We start from the raw sequence: 24,864 nt of genomic DNA on the forward strand, positions 1-24,864 counted from the left end.
CCCTGATTCACATGAATTATCCTGTCACTTTATGATCCATTTTAATATTATCCTTACATCGATGCCCAGGTAGTCTATCGTACGTAGCCTCGAACCAAAATGTTTTTTATCTCTCTTTTTTTCGCATTCTGAAGGTCGCTAGTTTACGTCTTCACCCGAAGGCGGCTTTCGCGAGATTTTTCGTGGTTTTCTTCAGTCTGTCCAGGTAGGTGCCGAAGTACTAATTTGATGACGTGAAACGTCCTCCCAGAGCCTACATAATTTTTGTTTTTGATATGTGCTATTTCCGCACATTTTGTAAACATAAATGAGGGGGTAGAGACATTCACTATTATTCGAGAACGTCGTAGGTTATACATCGGAATTAGCTGCTTATCTCCCGTGAAGCTTAGAACAGTTGAATAATCTTCGTAACCCTGATCGATACACTTCATGACCTGTTTGATGCCGTCAGTCTTTTTGACATTTATTGGACACATGCCATTACGAAAGGCTTTCTTTTCTTGGTAGGTCGGGTGTTTTATCTGGAACATAAAGAAGATTGAAGTTGTTAGCGATGAAGCCATAAATGAAATCTTTGGTGATGGCTTCTCCTGGTCTTTGAGAGCTGTAATCACGCATGCCGTAGGCCAACTGTGAAATGGAAAAACTAACTCTTGGTTCCAGGAACAGCAGTACCATCGGACTGTACTGACATGATGTTCTTTTTGTAAACTTTTGACCACTGCCATCTGTGCTACGGCTACTGAGCACCTCCCTTTCATGCTGGATTGCTCAATCCTCGTGGTGAATGTTCTGTATGTATTGTGTTAAACTTTCATTAGGTTTAACGTCTCACAGAGAAGTACTGAAGGACAGACAGAAATATCATGGTTATTATTAATTCTTTACAGTTGATACGAACAGCATGTCGGAGTTCGATTTCTTTGCAGTCGTCCGAGTGTGCAGACTGGCTCTGGGGCTCACAGATTCTCCCATCCAGCGGACACCATAACCTCTTTCCTGGTGGTTGAAGCTAACCACTCATCTCTGTCTAGCGCCTATATTAAGATTGCCTGGAATTATATTTACTTTCGCTCCCTGTACGTTATAATAGTGAGATGCTTAATAAGCACAGTATCAAATTTACATGTGCCTATTACCTCCTATCCCTTTTGGGTAGAAATATTTTCAACATTGTTCTAAAAAAACTCTCCGTCTGTGTTTTCCGCGAGAGTTTAAATTTAAGGAGACAAATAACATTACAGTTGGACTATTTTAAAAGTGTTTCCTCCCAGACTACAAGAAGCAGGGGGGGGGGGGAAGTCAGTGGTGCGAAAATGCTGATAGATCGGCCGCTGCATGTGTTTCTGATATCCGAAACCCCCAATCAGATATGCTGTCAGGCTTCAGTATTAGTCACTCAACTGAAGCACCATAGACTACAATACGTCACACCCTCCCCAATTGCTATCAATTCACAATTCATTATCATCACCCGGCTCGCAGGAAACAATGCGCTGTTAAAAAACAATCAAACTACAGGGTGGGGAGCAGCGAATGAATGGGCAAGAGGGCGGTGGATGTAGTTGGCGCCTCTAATCGATATCGGCGCTGGGGGGACGCTGAGGGAGAGCGGGTGAAGCCAAGTCCGCCGACGCGGGTGAGTCCGCACCGGTCTTGGCGATGGCAAAATCTGCCGAAACACCGGGTGAAATAAAATTACAGGACATCGGACACGAGAAGCTGGTGTTCTGCTTCCTGGCATGATTAAACAAGTTGCTCCGGGCAGAATTCACAAAGCACAGACTTCTAGTCCTACAGATGTTGTGCTGTGAATGCTGCGTGCCTGTTCGGATGGAACTGATTTCAGTTTATAACCTAAACATAAAATGGTGTTTAGATAATGGGTCAGTGTGCGTATGTTCTTATAGTAGTAGTAGTAGTAGTAGTAGTAGCAGCAGTGGTGTTTTCTTTTTGGAATATATTGCTTAAGTACAGATTTTGACAAAGTTGAAGCTGTCGAACATAACCTCAAAGTTATGCATCAGCGCCATGATTGTAAATTAATAGGATTTGAGGTTCTCACGGCGGCGAGTATGAAGATGTTTGCCTTCTGGGTGTAGTCTAGTAGTAGTTTTTCAACGTTCGCAACCGTCATGTTGTTCTTCTTTTTACATAAAAGGAAATGGCATAACAAAGATTCCATATTTTTGGAAGATTTATTACCGTACACCCTTTCCTGATCCTATACTAAGTGGCGCTAGTGTTGCTTACCCCCACACAAGTTCGCGCGTCCGCCATGTTATTATTACCGAGCAGAGGATTTTTCCTCTAGCTTCTGCGTCCAGACCGGCTCTGGGGCCCACCCAGCCTCCTCTACAATGGGTACCGGGGTCCTTTCCCGGGGGTAAAGCCGGCCGGGGCGTGATGCTGACCACTCACCCCCATCTAGTGCCGGGGTCAAGGAAGAGAGGAGCTATACCTCCACTCACCCCAAACGCCTACATGGCGTATAGTGGGACAAACTTTATTTTACTTTTAGGAAATCAGAAAGTAGGAGGCGTGATGTTCGTAGAGAACTTCCTGAAAATTGGTTGATGGTGTGGTTTAAATGGGGAACAGATATCAAGGTAATCTCTGCCTGATTTCTTTATTTTAAGAATGAAAACCATAAAAAAGTAGCATGCGACGAAATATTTTACAGAACGGGTTCGTTATGAACATTAGGGTTTCATGAAACGTCGGTTATCTGAGCGACTAATAAACTCGACAAGGACGCTGTTCTAGGAGTACTTCATACTGCTGTGTTTTCAATCAGTATGTTCGCAATACCATTTTTCAAGCTCTCAATGGCTCTTCCTTTAAATGAGGTGTCTTCTCTTTCATTCTTTCTCTTTTCTTCTTTGTCAGCTCTCGCATAGTCCACTTCAATATACGTCGTCCCCACAATCGACCGTACACCAAAACCAATACTACATCGGAAAAAATCTCAATAGTATCTTCATCACAGTCCCAACTAGTCACTTGTAACTCAGTTATCTTGCATAATTCTGTCTTATACGTGGAAGACATTGGACACTCATCACTGTAGTTCGCATTCCACATATTCTTCTGGCGTAAAGATTTACGTTCTATAATCCATTAGGCATCGAGCTTTATGTCAACTACTATTAAAAACCACAATTACTATATTTAATTTTTATTCCTGCAATTTAACTATTTTAATTACATAAAGGATTCTTAGATGTAGTAATTTGTACCAAGCCACGGTGGTCTAGCGGTTAGAACGCTGGCCTTGTAATCCTGGGGTCTCGGGTTCGATTCCCGGCGGTGCCCGAATTTATAACTTGTGTTGGGCAAGGCCGTGGTCTAGGCAACACGGAGTTTTCCTCCGTGGCTTCCCAACAATTACTCCATTCACACACAGAAGAAGGCAATGGCAAACCACTTTTGGATCATCTGCCAAGAACGTATAGTCCGAGAAAAGGATGGAAGGATCCTGTTCATATGGACCTGTCGTCAGACAGAACACTAAATAATAATAATAAAAAATAATAATAAAAAGTATAATTACATTATGTGATTTAACATTTTATTAATTTAACAATTTATCATTTTAACTTCAATATTACATGCTACACATGAGCCGGGATAGCTCAGTCATTATAGTGACTAGCTACGGGCTGGACGACCGGGGTTCGATCCCCGACGGGGGCAGAGGATTTTTCCTCTAGCCTCTGCGTCCGGACCGGCTCTGGGCCCTCCTCTACAATGGGTACCGGAGTCCTTTCCCGGGGGTAAAGCCGGCCGGGGCGTGATGCTGACCACTCACCCCCATCTAGTGCCGAGGTCAATAAAGAGAGGAGGTACACCTCCACTCACCCCAAGCGCCTACATGGCGTATAGTGGGACAAACTTTACTTTACATGCTACACGGTTCAGTTTCAGCCTTTATATATCGCTGTACCACCTGAAGATAGTAGCAATTTTGAACAAAAGATGAATGAATAAAAATGAAGACATAGTTTATATAATAAAATTGTGTAGACGGATTTAAATTTATTTTATTTGTATATTCCTTTTTGTATTGTCTGACGCACAGTTTTTATATTTGGTCTACTTTCTGCATCCATTAACACACACTATCGTCGTCATTCTCATGGATTGAGTCAGTTTACCTGTTCCGATTTCATGTTCCTCAAACTTTAACAGGTCCTTCCGTATTCTGATGGGTCGGCCCGCAGTTCTTAACCCTCTTGGGCTGCAATGAAATAGTTTGCTCCACATCTGCTCTGCTTAGCTTCATTCTGTAACCATATTTTTTCTGATTCTTTAATTTTGTCTTCAAGACTAAATAGCCCATTCGAATTTCTTCTCTTATGTCGTTGTTGTATTCGTGTTGATCAATTTGTATCCAGCTGCTGCCCTCTGGACTCTCATTTCCGTTTTATCCCGTCTTTTCGTCTCTTGTCAGCTCAGAGTCCAACATTTCGCTCCACACACGAACATCGGCAAGACCACAGCCTTGCAAAAGCTTTTGTTTCATTGTCTGATTCCATCTCGTATTACTTTCTATTTTAGTATGTGTTCCAAAAATCTCCCATACAGAGTGGAAGGTTTTAAACCAATAAAAGTGAAAATATCCACCAGAATCATATTTTAAAATTAACTCCCATTGTTTGCAGTGGTTCTAATGCAGGGATTTTTATAATTTTGACATGTTTATACACGTGGCTTTGGCTTTAGATTTGACTTTGTTTAAAACACGTTTTATTTTTAACGACCTCAAATCTAATCCTTGAGCCGATTTTAAAGGTTTTCATAATAAAATATCGAGTCACTAATTCATTACAAATCGATTGGGCTATATATAATCCTCGAAAGGCTGATTTCAATTAATTTTGGGAATGTAAGCTCAAAGATCTGGGCTGTCGCCATTATTGCTGTTTCAACATAAAACTTCCAGTTTACGTGTTTAAATGTATTCAGTTATCGTCACAAAATCGATAGGCACTGGTAGAAATCTGTATTGTTTGTAATGTCAAACTATATCGTCACTCTGATGATGATTTAATGGTGGTTATGACAGTTGAACTGCATGGATTATTTATTGGATTACGTGAAATTACTTATTTGATTACTACGGTAAAATGACTGTCGTTTGACCTACATTTTTAGAATAGAAGCTCAGTAATATTTATTTCAGATTCTTATTTCTGGGACAAATTAGTGATGTATATATGTATGAAAAGCACATACGTATTTCAGTATGTTCAGTCTAAAATAAGAAGTTAATAAGTATCAGTCCATAACTAAAATAAGACAAGGATAATGTACCTTGGTTTCCTTACACAATTATCTCCGACACCTGATCTTACATTCGGGTGATACAATGAAAATTATTTTGTGACACCTTAAAAATAGTATCCTAGTTCCGAAAAACATATTAGTCGAAAGTTTCGGGAGTCTACGGGTTGAAATTTTCATAAAAGTTCCCTAATTGTAAAACTTAAAATATAATTGAATAAGGAGAGATTTCACGCCACAACACAGATACAATTAGGAAGCAGCGAACCGAAACTAACAAGATAATTTTTGTGAGCGCGATTATTTACATTTTTCCTATGATTATCTAGTTATTTCGTAGTCTTGCGTTCAATATTAACTTAATAAATAGCGCACTCCAAACGGCTGTAACACAACAGTTTTTCCCCTTGTTACGTAACCAGTCTCATAAACGAAACGAGTTCTGGGTAGTTGGTGTGAACCCTGCTCCAACTCTGCTGAGGCTGCAGTGTTAACTTAAAACTTTTTCGAAGTTCTGCTTTTTTTGAGTTTTTTCTAATGTCTGTTGCCTGGCGTAACTTTCTGCTTTACAACGTCGCGGTTGACATTTTTGAAATTTGTAACGCACAGATTGTATTTATTTGACGAACTCCATGGAACATTGCTTCTTGAGAAGCTAACAGTTGCTCAGCTAGTTAATAAACTGACGTTTTTTTATTTACTTAGAACAGTTACAACTTTCCGATCATGATTTCCGTGTTTTGTGCTTAATAGCCTGTGACACCTTCGTGCTGAAGAATATGTACAGAAAGAAGTTTGTAGTTCCAATTTTGTCGATCATTGTTAGAATTACGACCCTAATGTCAATACTTTAGCTCACGAGTTCTGATACTTAATGCAGATTTTGGATTGTGTTGTACAACACAGTGACAATATTCCTCAGTTGATTAATTTAGCACCATGTCATAAAGGTGCATGGGGGCATGGAGGTATAGCTCCATTCTTTATAACCTCGGCAGTAAGTGGAGTTGAGTGGTCACATTAACACCGCCCTACTTTCCCTCCGGAGAAAATATCTCCCTTAGAAACGTACTGGATTGGAGGGTGCGTAGGCCCTGTTGAAATAATAACTTGTTTTCTTGAAGAAAGGAAAGTAAGGCTTAAAACTGGTGAATGATTTAAATATAGTCTAATAAAAATCTAAATATTTTTCAATACGTTGCACGAAAAATAAATAAACATTTATATAAATTCCTATGTTGTGACGCTGAAGACATTGGTAGACTATAAAACAGAGCGGGGCGTGAATTGGTGTGGACTGAATTAATCTGGCATATGACAGAGGCTGCTGTGAACACGGTAATAAACTTCCGCGTTCCTGAGAATTAGGGAGAATTTCTTCACTAGTTGAGCAACTTTTATATTCTTAATAATGACTGTGCTCCATGGGCTTTGTTACTCGACTGTTGATTATCCCTGGCAATAATTCATATCTTTAATAAAAGAACGTCAAATCCAGTGAGTGATGATCATTCACACTTTGATTCTATTTTAATTTGTTGTTCACTTTCCAAATATATGATTTTTTGGACTGACTGACACGATACAGCGTTTCGTGTGCAGGCGTCGACCGCTTGGGAAGCTGTTTCAGGACGTTGAATGTTCGTGGGACCAAGATTAACGGAACGTTTTCTTGTCCAGGTGTGTGCCTTGCCCGGAAGGCTGCGACGTCTGTGGACGGGATTCCCCCTGCATGGCGCGACACGACTACCTGCTCCGCACCGTCGTCCTTGGCGTCCAGATACTCTGCATGTGCGTCACCGTAGTCCTGGCCATTGTCGTCTTCACGCAGCGCAAATGCAAGGTCAGACAAGCGACCTTCATTGTTACAGACTCACATAAGTCGTACCCAATACTCTGCTTCCCAGTCTGCAGAGAATTCTTTCTAATTAACAGTTCACCTGTGTTAGTCGCTGTGTTAGTCATCGCTGTAAAGGAATCAAGAGGACGATAATAATAGTATTTTGAGTTTTAGACGGGTTTCCGTTTAAGACAGGTAATTATTAGTATACTTGTCCAGATTAATCGGAGAACCCCATTACGTACTAATTAACACCATGGGGCAGAGACCTTCGTAAGAAGCTAATAGTCCCTCGTTTATTAAAATGAATGGCTCATTACACCGTTCAGATGAGCCAGCCACTGGCTCCAGCCTTGAACCAGATTAATCCATTCCATGCTCGTCCACGCGATTTCTGTGGTCCATGTGCAGTCCTCCAGCTGCTCTATTCCTTTCTATTCTTCTGACCAAATCGCTGTATGCATTTTTCATTAATCTGTGTGTGCGATTTGTCCCGCCCGTGGTAATATCTTAGTAACTTCCGCGCGTTGATGGAAAAATGAGCCGAGATCCCGTCCCGTTGAAACTACAGCAGGCCAAGTGATATTTGAGGTTTTTAGAGCGGTGAAGATGACGATATTGGTCTTTGGGACTGAAAATGGAGCTGGTATGTTCCTCTGATGCGTTGGTATCTACCTACAAGTTCACGTGGCGCCACTACTCAGAAGATAAACGCCAACAAACCTGACCATTTGTGTATGAACTGAAGATTTCACGGCGACTAAGTGTAATGAATTCTTTTCGGGCTGCCAGCCGTTTCAGGTGGTTGAATGGAGAAAACACCGACGTTTCGAGAACCATCTTCGTCGTCCTCCTCAGGGTACCCTGACCATTGATCCTCAAACCTTTGGCGTAAACAAGCTCCTACGTTCGCTTTACGATCTATCGAGTCTTCGCTACACGTGCGTCCATACTGGTTCCATTAGCAAGTGACCCGCAGGCGTTCGACGACGCCTTGGAATGTGAATTTGCCAGTTTTTGTATGGTTACGTACACAAAAAATCAATCCAGTTCGTAATTATAACTTGAGTAGTGCATCACATAAGTCAGTGAAAATGCAAATACATCAATTTACAAGGTAATTTATTCCGATATATCCTATTTGCAATTGTTTAATTTTTTTTACATTTTACATGAACAGTTACGTCTTAGGAACTTCAAATAAATTTGAATATTTTGGAAACATCTGAATCTGATGGTCATTGTATTTCTGTCTGTCTGCAGACCATAGCTTCCGGAATGTGGACAATCTTGGAGACGATACTTCTTGGAATATTTATCCTGTATTCAACGGTAAGAACATACGTATGAAACAGAAATTATTAATCGTTGACATAAAAACCATCAGAATTATCACAGAAGAATTCAAACAACTTTACGTCGGGGGTCGGCACTTGCGGCCCGCCGGCCACATGTCACCCTTGCAAGATCTTTATGCGGCCCTTTGCATGTTTTGAGAATTAGCTAATGCGAAAAAGAAAGACACTACATTTTCTGCTTCTGAGGAACACTGATCTGCTCACACTGTCTAAGAATAAGGGCAAACAACACAAACTTTTAATGAAACAAACTTTTGTAGACGTAGAATTTATTCAGTAAAGGTACTTTCTTCTGTTGTCAAAACCATATTGAATTTATCGAAATAATACGAAAATTACTGTGGTATTAATAACTGATGTTTTTACCATTAACAATGACTTTATATCGAAACTGTTAGGAAGTTAACAAACAATGGATTGACATTAAACCCAGTTGCATGGATAAATACAACTACTATCAGCTTTCAAGCAAATGCCAGCAAAACTTTTTAAGTTAAATAAATACAGATTTCGAAAGACGCTGTCGTAAAATATATAGTCATCCCTCACAATAAAACTATATAATACATGTAACACATACTAAAAACAAAATGTATTTCGGAAATAGCTGCTGCCCTATGTACCTTAGGGGCAAGGTTTGTCTCGGGTACATGGAAGTACATAACCTGTAAAATGGTGAAGAGATGGGATAATAATAAAAGTTTTAATGAACCACTTAACTTACAGATAAGACAAGGAAACTGGAAACGACATTCGTCCTTTAATTATTGTTTCCAGGTCATGTAATGCGTCATTAAGTGACGCTTGGGGTTAACATTATGTTCACATAACATCGTACTACAGTCAGAATTCTGTACGTCACATTTAATTTTGCTTTGGTTATAACATCGTCCGGCTTATTTAAAATGACCCATGTCCTGTAACAGGTCGTTGTGAGGTTCTTTGACCCATCTGTGGAGCAATGTCTGCTGGAGCCATGGTGCCGGGAACTGGGCTTTGTTATCTGCTATGGCGCTATCATACTCAAGCTGTATAGGTGAGTGGACAAACTGTGGGGCACGTGAATTTGTGTGTTCCTGTCGTGTCTTATCTGATATTTTAGTAAAAGTAACGTGTAGTTTACTTACGTTGAAGTCTATTACAAAATTTAACTATATCGATCGGTGGTTCTGTTTTTAAGCATTGCAAAGTGAATGAGTGTACTGGATATCGCAAAAATGACGTTCTCTAAAATTGCTAGTGAGATATGGGTGCTTATACTAAATATTGCAAAATACACAAAACTGTATCACAACTAATCCATTGACTAATGGAAAATGGTGCCCTCTGCCTCGTAAATTATAGGGTTATCATCAACATGAGGTCTATAATTTAAAAAGCGATCAGTTCTACCAAGAATCACAACAAATTCTAAGGATTTCCTGCTTGATATGCAAATATAATAATCTCACGATAAGTACGAGTAATTACTATATTTGTGAGTTGTCTGCCTTTGGGGACGATGTGCCGCGTGGACTGGTACAGACGTAATGGAGACGCTTTCTGCCTTCATCATCATTAGGACGATCGCCCTTTCTCATCGATATTTCTCGCTTGGCAACGGTTTAAGGCATAATGCGACCACTAAGCAGTGTCGCGTTGGGGAAGGACAGAACAGTGGACAACGTTTATAGGCAATGTAACCTATAATACGTATGTCACAACCGAAAAACAGTTTTATTTTAGGTACTCGCGAGGCGAGAATGAAGTCGGGCGTCTTCTGGGTTGGCTCCGTGTATTCTGGTAGAAGTTACCGACTGATGATGTAGGCAGCAAGTGCCTCTGAAACGTCGGTATACATCTACCAGGCTACATGGCCCTATAACCCAGAACACAGCCATCTTAAAGCAAAAAGTTTTATTATTTCTGTTATTTTTAAGAAAACTGCTGTTAACATTTAGTATTGGTTACTCATAAACTGTTGCATTTACGTCAGTGGAATTTACCTAACAGCAAAGTTTGAGGAAACCGTGAACAGAAAGAGATCAGTGAGTGATCTGAAGAATTGGACGGGGACTGAGTACTTGCTTCCGCAAGGACCACAACATGAAGACGTCTCAGTCAGATTCCTCTCGTTCCTTTGCAGACTTCGTATCGGAATGTAACGATCGCTTTTAGATGCAATGCAAAATTCGTGTTCAACGCAAAACGTTTTTGGACAAAATTAATTTTTATTCGTATTGGTCCTACAGCTTATAAGCCTACTTTGCATGAAGCTCAGTTCGTAATATAAAATATGAGTTCATCAGAGCCATTAGTTCATTTGAAGACTTTAATGTGATGGATATATAAATAAATAGGCCCAAAGATAAACAAATTTATCATCTTCTATAGTAGAGTAATGTCTGTAGGCGTACTGCAGTTAGCTTTGCAATAATGCTGTAAGGAATTCTGCGAACACGACCTCAGGCGGAAGTGTTGGACGCTCCACCCGATGGCTACTTATTTTGAGACGGATATAAGACAACACGATGCCATCGTCATAGATGTTTTATCGATGCCTCATTGTATTCAGCTGCGTGTTTATTTTTGCTATGCCTTTGTTTCATTCTCTTGGTTATTGTGAATCGCTAAAGTGTGTAGTAATAAAGCTGTTATGTGCAGGATTTTGATCGAGTTTCGCACCAGAAAAGCGCACCGCTGGGTGGTTCGCGACAAAGACCTGCTCAAGTATTTGCTCGGGATGGTGCTAGTGGTATTCGGGTACATGGCTGCTTGGACGGCCACTAATCTCAACTTCATACAGGAGAACTATGACGTCATCACCATAGGAACCACGTACGAGGGACTGCAGTTCCTCGCCTGCAAAGCGCTGTGGTGGGACTACGTCACAGAAACAGGTACAAGAAATTCCTTCATGTTACCCGCTTAGGAACTTATCATATGGCAGTTTAGTTCTACAACCACAGCATTGTGTTGTTACGGGCAAACTACTTCGCATGTGAGGGGCTCGTAATAGTCGCGGCGAAGCCATGGTCACGTCGTACTGAAAACATTTATCTCATGCTTCGATTCTGGACAGCAGTTGAAGTAGTGCAGTCGAGTTACGTGGTATTACCCTGAACCTCTTAGAATAGGGGAGGTGGATTCATATTATAAAATCAGATCGCCGGAATACGGATGTTATATGAATTAGTGCATAATTCAGAACACGTTGGGTCCCATAAGGACGGTGCCGGAGTTACAGCTTAGGACCTTGTGATATGAGAACCTCAAACAAGTTTAAAGTCGCCTTTGTAAGATTTGAGGTTTTCACGGCGGCGAGTTTGAAGATGGCTGTCTTCACTATAATGATTTCTTTTACGTCAGTTTCATTTTTGGGTTTTTAATGTTCCCTTCAGTGATAATAATATATATCTGCTTCCTAATTTTTGAGACCACTTAAACTTGACATAGCTTAGGGCCTGAGTCCGGCCCTGCATGAGGGTCACCGATGGTACACGTGATTATACCTTTCTGTACGTCGAGTGGGTCGCATGACTGTACCACTTGTTGTAAGCTCAGTTTTCACGGAATAATATAATGCAATCTTAACACCACAGCTGGGACTGTACAGATGCATGACGTTTGTGAGAACCGCGAGAGTGCCCATTCAATTCAGCCGGTTCATTCAGTAAGAGTTCTAAGCATATTTTACCAGAGGATCATTTGTGGATGAATTTACTGTTAAAGCTTTGATATGAATTAGAAATGTTGAGATCACTTTTATAGCGCACAGTTCACTTAAAACTTGGTCTTCAGGTGAAATCCTTATCTTGGTGTTCGGGATTCACCTGAGTTACGCGTGTCGGAACGCCACGACGCAGTTCCAGGAGCGTCGCTTCCTTTGTCTCGCCATTGTGGTGGAAGCCACCGTGAGTGGTGCCTTCTACGTGCTGCGTATTGTGTACTCCAGGTCGCTCCACCCAGACTACAGCTTCCTCGCGTATTTCACACGCAGCCAGCTCACATCAACCGTCGTATTGCTCGTCATATTCACTCCTAAGGCAAGAATTGTCTTCATTTGTCGTCACTAAACGAAGTTATTTCTCATTTTGTTATCGACCACATGCAAAGGCATAGCGAGCTCTGTTTTGTAAGGAAAGAACAGTAACATTTAAGATCATGTTGTCTGCGTATATCTACATTACATACCTTTATGAGAGAACGAAAAGAAGAAAGTTCTACTTTGTAGACAGCTGATAACAGAACTTTTAACTTTCGTGAGTTCCAGACGTCCAACTCTTTAATTAGGTCAACTGCTATCACGGCTGTGAAAAGTCATTGTAGGAAAGTCGAAGTAGTTCGGTCGATACAAAAAAGATATGTCAGACAAAACATTTGATAGTTTTTAGGCATTTATTTTTAAAACTTCCGATTCATTTCATACAGAAATTTCACATACTGATAATGTTCAATATTCTAAAAGATATACGAAGTTGAACTGCGAACTAAGTCATGCAGGTTCATCTTATTGGTGAGAATAAAATGAGAGTGTTGCCAACTTTTCTTGCATGTGGCAAGAAGTGTCTGTTTCGTATTGCAGCTGTGGTACCAACACAAGCAAGTGACAGACTCTCGGGGAACGAGGCACTACGACTACTCGTGCCGCATACCTGTTGATGCTTTCAAGCCACAAGATGGCATCACTGGGACCAACAGCAGCGACGTGGATGTCGGAGAAATTAATTTGGCCGACATGAACCCAGAAGATATTAGGGTGAGCCTTACGCCTAAATTGCTTTAAACAACCCAAATATTGGTGAGATTTCAGGTTCTTATCACGGTGAGTATGAAGAAGATTATCTTCTGGGATGTAGCTCTGTGTAGTCAGGTAGAAGTTTACTGATGATGAAGGCAGCAAGCACCTCTGATATATTGTTAAACTGCCACATCAGTCCCTGTAGTGAAATAGATGAGTCCTGTCCGCACGCATATTCATCTCATCAGTTTCTGTTTTAATATTATTCTCCCATTTATTTCTAGGTCTTCCCTTCAGATGTTTTGACTATGTAATGAATGCTTTTCTGATCTGTCCCATGCATGCTTCAAGCCCTGCCCATCTTATCCTTCTTGATTTTCATCCTAATAATAACCAGTGAAGAGTACTCAATTCCCTCCAGTCTCCTATCTCGCCATCCGTCTAGTTACAAAAAAAAAATATTCTTGTACAGAGTGGTCCTTCGAAGTGAGAACCTTTGAGAAACAAATTACAAACTTTTGGTACGAAAGAGCTGTTTGTTATAAAGCAACATGGAATTGTTGCTGTATTTTTCTTTTCCAGCGCAGTTATTCCCTTCTATCAAACAAGCAGTGGTTTTATAATGAATGTAAGAGTGTAATTTTGCTTTTCCTCTACAATAAAAGGCTTGCTTCAACCTACAGCAACAATTCTTGTTGTTCTTCTTCTTCTGTCCATGGCCTCCTCAGACCCGAATAGAAGAGGGGAATTGAGGAGGCCATGAACCGAATACGGACCTGAGAGCCATAGAAGAAGAAGAAGAAGAAGAAGAAGAAGAAGAAGAAGAAGAAGAAGAAGAAGAAGGGGAAGGAGGAGAAGGAAAAGAAGGAGGAGGAGAAGAATTGTTGCTGTAGGTTGAAGCAAGCCTTTCATTGTAGAGGAAAATCAAAGGTACACTCTTACATTCATTATACCACCACTGCTTGTTTGATAGAAGGGAATAACTGCGCTGAAAAAGAAAAATACTTTTGTTCCCCTGAAAATTGAACCACTGTCTTCCTGTCCACAACCAGTCACTTTACAGACTAATTTTTATCTGTATTTAATCATCCTGCTGATTCGAGATCGTCAAATCTCTGCAGGGCACTAACGTCAGTAGGGTTAGTGCCTCAATGGACTTTTATCCGCAGGCGGAATTAAAGCGGCTGTACACGCAACTTGAAGTGCTCAAGAATAAGACGATCCGGGCAGACAACCCACATATCTCCAAGCGCCGCGGTGGTCGCAAGGTGGCACACCGTCGCTTCTCCTTGCAGGTACATAATACGTCCTTATGCAAACAAGTTTTTAGGCAGCACTTCTGAAGCAAAAGAAGCTAGTTTAACTATACATGCCAAGAAAGTGACATTTTCTGTAAGACGATGGAATGAAGTACCAGTGTAGTATCTTTGCAGTGAGTTTTCTTTTGAAGCGACCCCTTTGCAGAAATTCAGTATTTTCACAAAAAGAGTTTTGGATCCAATGTGAATGTAGTATACCATATTCTGTGAGTACAGTTGGGCAGGAAGGCTTCACATATTTTAAGCTTTAAATAAAGGTTCTTCCGCTGTGTTTTGAGGAACAAATTAATTTTTATATCTATATAAAAGCATTTAAAATATTCTACAGGATATAAACAAGTGAACAGTTAAAATGGTAGTCTCTAAAGATTGTTTGTCACAACAAATGACAACAAAATACGTATGAATTTAGAGTTACATTTCATTTAGTATAAAAATCCGCTGTGAAAACCTCAAATCTTACAATTTTAGGTCTTCCATCCATTCAGTTTTCAAGTCGTTTATATACAACATAACCTCAATTGTACAGGAACAGGAAATTGAAGCCCCTGTACTTTGGGCTGTCCAGTTTTCAACTGTTTTATTAGTGGTTTGGCATTATGCTACTACAACACACACCGAGCTCGAACACGAATAAGTAGTGACTCAGAGACAGTAAAGGTTAAGGTGTCATTTAAATTCTACGAATCAAAATGCAACCGTATGTAACACATTCTGAAAGTCATAATGTTACTCCATTAGTCTTAGATTATTTTATTCGTTGTTCCAAAGAAATGGGCTGTGCAATCTGCCAGTGCTTGAAAGGTTATCGCATTTTTGAAGACTAAGCAGATGTCAAGATGGATGAGCAATTTTCGTTTTGGGAGATTCAGGCTAATAGTAAGAGTCAATGTAAGTTTCTAAAGGTGCTGCTTTTCTGTTTCTCCATTTCGTAAAGTTTTCTCTGTTTTAACTTACACGTAGTAAAAAGGAACTTCTGATATATTATAAAATTTAATCTGAGTTTACTTTTTTAAGATATTGTAAATATTTCCTCATATGTAGTGACTTATATTTTATTATGTGTGTTTTCTTCACATTAAAAAGTGTAATTATAATAAATACAAAGTAAAATTTAGAAAATTCCGTAGGATTTTATCTCACAATTAATTCTGTTGACAGATTTTTAAAATTTTAAATCTGGATTTTATAAAAAGATAACAATTTTGATACTACATTTATTAGTTTTTATTTTCAATTAACAATTTTAATTTTCTAATATATCTGAGAGTCTGATTAAACTACATTTATTTTTCCTAACGTCACAAATAAATGATTAATTATAGCGAAGAAGTAATGTCTTTTCTTTGAAATAGGAAACAGACTTTTATTTTGATTTGTTTCATGCTGTTCGCTTTGCCACACCTTTTCTCCATTCATTTGTTTACATCTTGTTTTTAACATTTACGTATTTGATACTGAGAAATGCTATAAAATTAATTCAGCCATTGTAATTTTCCCAAAATTATATATTGTCATATATTAAGCTTTTCTGGGGTCCACAGTGGTCGCGTGGTCTGAGGCGTGGGTCTTGTGCCGCTTGGTCGCAGGGACCGTGGGTTCAAATCCCACTCAAGCCTGGATGTTTTTCTATTTGTGCTGTCCTGTGTACAGGTAGAGGTCTTGCGACGGGCCGATCCCTCGTCCAAGGAGTCCTACCGAATGTCCATAGATCAAGCCAACTAATAAAAAGTTGGGGACTCGTAAAGGGTACCGGAAAATGTGGAAACATTGTCAAACCGGAAAAAAGAAGAAGATTAAGCTTTTCAAAACCTTCTTTTTAAACACTGTAAATACCTAGCTCACAGAAATGTGGTTTTCTGTATGATCTGAGTGATATTGTTTACAGACGTTGAGGTAGGGAGTTTTCAGTTATCTTGTAGTCTGAAATAATATGTGAAGATCTGTCAGTCAGGAAAACAAACAGAACTTATTAAAATTATGCTTTATGCATTTGGTGCTGCAGAAGAAAGGAAGTAGAGAAAAGGTACGATAGTACGTGCATGAGATATATAGTAAAAATTTGTGTTAGAATAGATAACACGTAGGCTATCGCACTACAAAAGTGATAGCATGGAGGTAATGTAGTAGACAAAGAATTCCTGCATGCATAATTAGCTGCATGTTAATTTACCATTTATACCAATACTGAGAACATCCTGTTGAAAATAACGGGAAACTAAAAATATTAAAACAGGAATCATATTTCTTATACCTCGTTCTAGGAAAGGTCATTACTTTCCTTGAACATGCAAATACAACGCAAAAGTAAATTCGTTAGACAAGAGTAAGAATTTCGGAATTTAATGTAACAAACTTTCAAGTAACTTTACGTATTTAGATAATAACTCTGTTCCTGATTCAGAACACCTCAAAATAACATTCTTCATAAATATGTGAATGAATAGTCAAAATGTGATCGTCTTTCAATGTTCACACTTGGAAATTGGCATGTTTGTGCGTTGAACTGTTGCCATCTTGATAAACATTTTGATGATAATGATGATATATCAGTACACACTCCCTTGATGGTATCGTAAATGTGTTTTTTCGCAATTTCCTAAAAGATATCCAGCCATCTGCCAGTAGTTATTGACAGTGACGTAGGACAACAAGCCTTTCTGCTTCTGTACTCTCCTGCGCAGATCTGGCTTTCGTCCACCGTTAGGTCACTGTAGTTTGCCTTTCTGTTCCGGACTGTTTGCAGTTAGAGAAGAACCCAATGTAGAGAAACTATAATCAACGTAGGCCTGTATACTTTTATTGAGGGCGAACCACACCCTTCGATAATCGCAAGTAATAACATACCAGGGTGATAACTGATAATGCTTTTTAAATAGAAATAAACAAAACACTCTCATCATCACTGTTTTGCTCATTAGCAGAGAAATTATATGGTAATATTTGTTCATCGCGCAGTTGGTCCCTCGCTCTTTCACGGTAGTTCATGAGCAGACATACGAGTCGACCTCAGCTCTCAATTAAGGCCTCCAGATGGTGGATGACGTTGACGAGAATTTGTTTTGAGGTTGGCCATTTCATGGAGAGGTGCCTGAAATCAAAATTCTGTATTTAGTCTGTCATGGCACCATACAAGGAGGTGTATGATGACATGCGAAAGAAGGCAAAGCAACAGAAGATAACTCACCTCCTGGTTCCTCCTTCGTCGTTTATTATATCGTTCGATCACCCTGGCATCGTTGAAATAAGAAGGCCGACGTCATTCCTATAAATATTAACACCAGTGTTGTCGTGTTTATTAAATATATATTTTTAGTACCATGTTTCCTGTGTCTTTAGTGCCCCTAAATCATTTTCCCCGCAAGGCATTCACTTCACACATCATTGTTGTATTTCTTGCGAGGTTTTCCGAAAACGCTACCCCTCGAACGGCGAAGGTGTGCTGCAAATCATGAATCGAACCTGCTGCCCCTCCCCGAACTTCTGTTTCTGTTGTGTGTTGAAGCAGGCTCTCCACCATCGACATCAGCGCTGTTCGACGAGACACCACGGGGCTGCCGGCGGTGGGGCCACGGACCACGAGACAACGGAAGCGGAAGTGTCTCGAACTCCAGAGGACTCTGTGTGCAGCATAGAGGGACCCAGTGCAATCTACAACGACGGGCCATCCACCTTCAGCGAGGTTGGGTACGGGACTCCGAACGTGTCATACCGGGTGTCACACAAACAATGATACAGTCCGCTGCGTGACGTGACGGTTATTAAACGTCCGAGGCAACTTCACGGCAACGAGTGGTTCTAGACACTTCTCCCCTTCAGCACAGCCACGGAGCGTCTGGGGCTCTGAGCGAACCCTGGGGTTCTGTTCACCACCAGACTACCTCCAAAGATGGCTGTCTTCTGGGTTGTAGCACCGTGTAGTCTACACGGTGCAACGACCCAGACGACATCTATCTTCGGACTCGGCGCCGTAAAAACCTCAAATCTTCCAACTTTGGGAGTTTAGCAGTGGGCGAAATTCCCGTGCAAAAATAATAGTTATGGCTCACGGAAGCGGAAACTTATTCCTAAGACTGAGGAATGCTGTAAGAAATTTTTTTTTCTTTCTGTCTGCTCCTGCATATAAACATCGGAAACATTCTTACAAAATTTGTCACAAACCAGAAGGGAAGAGATAACTTCTATGAGGCGAATATGAGAGGATATTAAGACAGATCTGAAATAAATAGGGCTAGAGAGTGTGAACTAAGCTCAGCTGAGTCATGCATGCTACATAAACTACTTAACATAGCATTGTAATAAGAACATTCTTTGGTTATTCAAAAGTAACCTTTTTCTGACAAGTAACGAATCGAACAAATAATTTCCAAAATAAGATCCAGACAGAGTGCCAGTCTAACATCTCCTGTAGTTTATGTAGCGTCGTAAATAAACCAAAGGACAATACACACTTCTCCAGTTCCTGACCTCCACAGCCTTCATTTCAGAATGTTTGGTAACATTGAATTCGTAACCATTTATCTTATTATCTTCTGATTGCCTACGCGAAAACCAAATAATCATAAACTAAAAATCAGAACGTCTCTTTCGATTACTTGGCACTCCGGCTTTGGGAGGTCACGGGTTGAAATCTGTGCTCAGAGACTAGTTGTTCTGAGGTTTCCGTTGTTTTCCTCAGTCCTTCCAGGTACATTCCAGGATAGGGTCGTTACGTAAGATATAAATAAAGCTTAAAATGTAAATACTGTAATTTAACCTGGTGATTTAAACGCGCGTGAAATTTAGTCTGTTGTCCTGGAATAATATTTATTGCGGGCATTTGAAAAAAGGGTGTTTGGACGTACACTGAAATTGCTGTGGAAGGCGATACACTTTGTTATCCATAGGATGGCTGCCTGAAAATTACTCGCGTGGTTGCCCGAGGATGCACCTTGCCTTGACATGATACAGCAAATTGTTGGCTAATTGTTATAGATGCCCGTGAAGCAATCACGTGATAACTCAATATTTCACTCTGATGCCGTTCAGTACACGTGTGGTTAACTGTTGTTCGATTACGTGACTTAGCTTGGTTATTGTATTTAGTGAAGTCTTTGCTGCCTCCATCATCAGGGCGATTACCCTGATGATGGAGGCAGACTGCACGGCGCTACAGCCCGGAAGACAGCCTTCTTCTTATCCACTTAAATTTCATATAAAAATCGACTTCCTATAGCAGAAACGTAAGCGCCTATACGTTGTGTTTCGAAATGGTAATTTATTAAATGACAAATATTTAAGAATGAATTCAGGTCTCCGTTTACTTGCTAAGGTGTTGCCCAGTATTTGCTGGGAGGGATGGGCTAAAAGGAACAGAAAAATCGCTCACGATAGTTAGCGTCTTCACAAATTCATAGCCCAGGGCATGAGGAATACGAAGGAATGCTAACAGCTCACCGCGAAATTCGATTAGGTCTGTGTCTAAGTTGACAGTGCGTGTCGAGAAGTTAGTCATCTGTGGCGGATTTGTTTTGGTGTGAAGTCCGGAACGGAGGGAAGGGGGCAGACTTCCCCCCTCTAAAAGTGGGTGATGATGATAATATATCACAAACCTTGAAAAGCATTTGGAAGTCATCCAAGAGAAACACTCCAGTATGGAACTACGGAAGGAGCACATCTTGAGGAAGATCTTAAAATACCATTTCATTAATTTCAAATAATATTTTCCACAACTTACTGTGTAATAAACCTCAAGGACAGATCGATTTTAAAGGGCACTGACGATGGTGTGTTACAGTCGGAATCACTAAATTCTTGGACTATGTGGATCGTCTGCGTTTTTTTTTAAAATGAACACTATGTTTCGAAAGCTGGATCTGCTTCCGTCCGCAGGTCACATTCAGATTCCGAAATATAGTTTTCTTTTAAAAACGCATACCATGGACATAGTCCAAGAATTTAGTGATTCCAGCTTAAGGACAAAGTTTAGCCTCGGCTCATGAATACAGTACTTAAAACATCGTGGATTATTATTATTATTATTATTATAAAATACAGTAGGCCTATGTGTTGAATTTCGCTGTTAATTTGTCAAGGTTATGAGGTTCAGTATTTTTGTTCGTTCTAAAGTTATAAAGTCTGCTGAAATGATACAGCGATTGAGCAAAGCGGAAAATTTATTGTAGTCGCAGTCAGGAACAAATTGTTTTATTGTAACTGTTCGGTTTTAAATTTCATCTGATACAAACGTTCTAAAATTGACAAGGTGTTCCAAGCTGCTGGCGTGTAATAAGATAATTAAGTGCAAAGTAGAATCAGGACAAGCAGAAAGTAAGATATTTCAGGCCTAATTCGTTACTGTGACACCGTGAGTCTGATATGAATAACTAATGGTATAGTGCAATTGTTATGGCGTCTTCTTTGGACATTTTCCTTTGCCTGTGTTTCATATTTTGTAATTATAACAATTACAACGTTTTAGAAACTGCCTGTATATAATTGCTCCTGCAGAATAGGCATCTGTTCCTACCGCCTTTTCTTTTGTGTTTTATCTGACGATGGAGACAACCGGTCTCCGAAACGTCGCAGTTTCTAAAATGTGCAATTTAAAAAGTAAAGAGTGTATAATGTCCAAAGAAAATAAGACAACAGTTGCTTTCGAAGTGGCTTGGTCTTTCTCGTTCGTTTCCTTTAGCGAAAACAGAACCTGAGAACCACTGGGACAGGCGTGTGTCCCGCTGCATGTCCATCTACTGTGTGGGAAGATAACAGTGCCATTCCCTTGCGTAGGTTCCCCGGTAGTTATGTCTAGTGGCTTGAAAATCCCTGCTGTAGGCTTCAGCGATTCTCAGATTCGAAAGTATTTACGAAATCCAGAGTTTGTAATTCGAACACATTGAAATGAATCAATGATGTTGAGCTTCCGTGGCTGGGCTGAAGGACCCCCCCCCCCCCCCAACCCTGTTTCGTAATTCTGCCTGCTGGTGACGTCACGTTGCGCTCGGGAGTCATCCCACAGGCTGTCTCTGTCTGTGTGTTTCCCTTTCTTTCTGTAACCATGTGATCTGCATGACTGATGAGGACCAAGTATTGCAGCAAAGAACTGGCCAACAAGATGGACTATTGTAGTTTTTGTAACACTGAATGCGAGCTTGTGTACAAAAGGTAATCATCCCACAAAATCACTGAGCTCAATCCGTAGAAGCTTCTTCACTCTGCTGTAGTTTCGCTCGCGGGCCAGAACCGCGGGCCGTATGGACGGAACGCTGTTTTATATATCTGTTAACAAACAGTGGATGTTCTTTGCTTGACCTTAGAGACAAGCTCATATCTGAACTCTTCTCCGTCTTGTCCATTCTATCGATCAAATCAAAATTTCCACTTCTTATGTATAATTCTGTCGCCTTTGAGTAGAATGTGATTTTACTATATACGTACATTTTTTTAATCTTTTTTTTTAGCCTGATGTGGGGGTTGGTCTCCGCATACTGCGCACATGTGATCGCGACTGTGCGATTAGAAACAATATTTTAGTAGTTATTTGACTGAACATTTTTATAGGTTTCCAACATTCGTAGTGGAACAAGAACGTAGCTTGTAGACAGAACTAATCAGTATTTTGCATATCAGTACTAAATTAGTTAGCGATATCACAGACACGGGCTACTGAGAACAGATGTTCACGAGAAACTTATATTTTGAGGCTTCATATATTTACAAATCCATATCCAAATATTGGTATGCAACCTGTGCACTACAGCGAAGTCCATCGACATGAGTATCCAGTGCATCCTTGAACCATACTTTCGTTGCAACGTGTTTTACCACGCTCTATTGTAATATATATACATATATATTTGTATTATATACCTAGAACAATGTAACATTCATGTATCCATCCACGTTAAGAGTAAAGTACCAATTTGTTGTTTTATACACCATAAAACTTTGTGCCCACCACTTGTCCAAATAATTTTCTTCAGGCACGTTTATCCTCGCTTCATAATCAGCCCGTTTTCATCACCAACAGAAGCTTACTGAACTACTAACATGGCGATGAGGGTGTCTCCTCGAAATACATTTCCGGATTAAAATCTTGGCCAGGATGCTGAATGTCCTGACTGATGCTTTTCGTGGTTTTATTTAGTTACCCCACATGCCGATACGTATTTCAATTAAGTCACGACTACTTTGTTTCACATCATTTTCGATTCTTTGTTAGTTAAGCATTATTTCTGTCGTTGTAGTCTGAGACATTCACCATGAAGACGACGCACTGTAATTTAGCTCTTGGGTTAGTGTGTTGACCTCGTGGTCACAAGATCGAATGCTTGTAATTGTAAATATTGTAGAGATTATTTTGGTACCGCTATCGTTGGCAGAGTCAAATCGGTGGACTGCAAGTAGTTCAGAAGTTAAAAGTGGAGACAGGAAAATGTGACTTTATAAGCCTACTGTGTTTCCTAAAGAAAGGACACGAAAAAGACGGACAAGTGATTGAAGTATTACAGTTCGCTTCTGTAGCTCCCAGCTCCTTTTCAGACCAGTGTGTGATGAGGTTCTCACCTCTTTGTGGTTTTGTTTGTAATTCTGATGCAATTCTTATTCTAAGACTCACTTGACCTTATCATGACCGAAGTGTTATAACATTTCTATGATGTCACATCTTGCGTGAAGACGTAGAACAAGAAACCAGCTGTTATAAAATTCAAAGACGATTATAGAAATGTTCGGAGTTAATATTTTCCTTCATCGGCCTTGATGTTCATTATGATCAGAGAGCCTATCAGTGTCTACATGGAACAGAAGATGATTTATGATTAGTTTGTTAGGCCTTTCATTTATCCTGTCTGATCTCTGTCTGGCGGTAAAATGGAATTAATGCAGAATTAGAATGTAGGCCTTCTAACCCGACACTTGTCTGTAGGAACTAGAAAAAACTGTACAGAGCATTGGGGTATTGGAAGTCTACCAGCAGTCACGGTTTTGAGATTTGCGAATATTATTGTAGTTGTCTAAAGCGTGGCTTATGAAAACTAGGTCTTCACTTTGTTTCTTAGCCCTTGCTCGTTTGGGTAGTGAAATTTTTGCCGAAACGTCAAAATTATTTAAACGACGCGGCTCAAGGCCGAAATCCGATCGGAAAGACAAAAATTCAATTTTATTTAGAATCCTGTAGATGGAGGCAGTAGATTCCTCTGCAACATTGGCAGCCATCTACGAGTCTACACTGTGCCATGACCCACAAGGCCACAATCTAAGTGTTCGCCGCTGTGAAAAAATGAATTCCATACATTTAACGTAAGAAGTCGTACCATTCCATTCAAATATGTTCTTGGGAGTAGTATAACTAATCTCTCAGCACAATCATAACTGTCGAAAATGTCATAAAATTCTCCACGTGCTTAACCATGCATTGACTATTTAATTTCGTGGAGAAATATCTGGTAATCATCATCCTAAATTGGAATGAATTCTTTCGACTGACAAGATGGTGTGTTTATTACGAACGGCAAACACAGAATCAAGACTTTAATTCCCTTTAACTGGGTGATCACTTTTCCAATGCGTGACTTACTTAGGGTAAGCAGCCGACGTTATCAGTAACTACTACAAAATAATTTAATGGGCAAACACGGCCTGTGTGGAACTAGCTGAAATCATCGTGATGTGATGATCAAGAGGATGCCAGATGGATTCTGCACAGAATATATAATCTCAACGCATTCTACGTGAATCGTCTGAGTGTTCAAAAACAGGAAGTTGAGAAGAATAGATCTAGGAGGGAGGAAGTAACTAGAGACTGGAGACAATTTCGACATGAGGAGCTTCATAATTTTTTTTTACTCCTCACCTAATATTGCTGGGTGTGTTGAAGACGAGGATAACAGCTATTATTTTTAGCACAGATGATGGTTGCAGCTAGCACCACTGAAACGTCGGTAAACTTCTACCAGACTACACGGCGCAACATCCCAGAAAGCTGGCAGTCATCTGCATACTCGCTGTCGCTAGAACCTGATATATTACATATTTGTATTTTCCATTTGGTAAATTAACTTTACGCATAAAAGACATATCTCTGTCCGCCTGCGTTTTACAATTCATGGATAATTTAGAGGATTTCAACAAAACAGTATTACGCTTAAAAAGCTTGTTTGTAAAACTTTCCATCGGACACCTAGGATACAGGACATGAAGGTAAAATTTAAGTTACCGAACTTATAAAAAGCTTGTTTGTACAAAAAGTAGAAAGACGATATAAAATATATCTTTATTTAATGTTTAAAGCTATCGTTTGAACAAGTAATATTTCATTGAATAATGAAGTCTATGTTTAACGAAATAAAAAAAGAATAA

General features: G+C 40.0%; 1 protein-coding gene across 10 annotated transcripts in view; it reads left to right on the top strand.

The window, feature by feature from the left end:
* smog (G-protein coupled receptor 158 smog) overlaps positions 1-22,440 on the top strand; it is a 99,666-nt gene extending 77,226 nt beyond the window's left edge. For 7 of the 10 annotated variants that reach the window (XM_022064436.2, XM_022064435.2, XM_087348074.1 and 4 more), the window contains 9 exons: positions 6,970-7,132; positions 8,393-8,461; positions 9,414-9,523; positions 11,131-11,366; positions 12,268-12,512; positions 13,052-13,225; positions 14,377-14,502; positions 16,532-16,552; positions 18,032-22,440. In XM_022064436.2, coding sequence (XP_021920128.1) covers positions 6,970-7,132; positions 8,393-8,461; positions 9,414-9,523; positions 11,131-11,366; positions 12,268-12,512; positions 13,052-13,225; positions 14,377-14,502; positions 16,532-16,552; positions 18,032-18,259 — 1,372 coding nt within the window. In that variant the 3' untranslated portion in view covers positions 18,260-22,440. The remainder of the gene's footprint in view (positions 1-6,969; positions 7,133-8,392; positions 8,462-9,413; positions 9,524-11,130; positions 11,367-12,267; positions 12,513-13,051; positions 13,226-14,376; positions 14,503-16,531; positions 16,553-18,031) is intronic. The other 3 variants (XM_022064440.2, XM_022064441.2, XM_022064442.2) reach the window with 3 other exon arrangements.
* Positions 22,441-24,864: the final 2,424 nt, after the last annotated feature.

This window comes from Zootermopsis nevadensis, unplaced genomic scaffold (genome assembly GCF_977971745.1).
Source record: "Zootermopsis nevadensis isolate Lab colony 2312 unplaced genomic scaffold, Znev_1.0 Znev_ptg000012l, whole genome shotgun sequence".
NCBI classification, from domain to species: Eukaryota; Metazoa; Arthropoda; class Insecta; order Blattodea; family Termopsidae; genus Zootermopsis; species Zootermopsis nevadensis.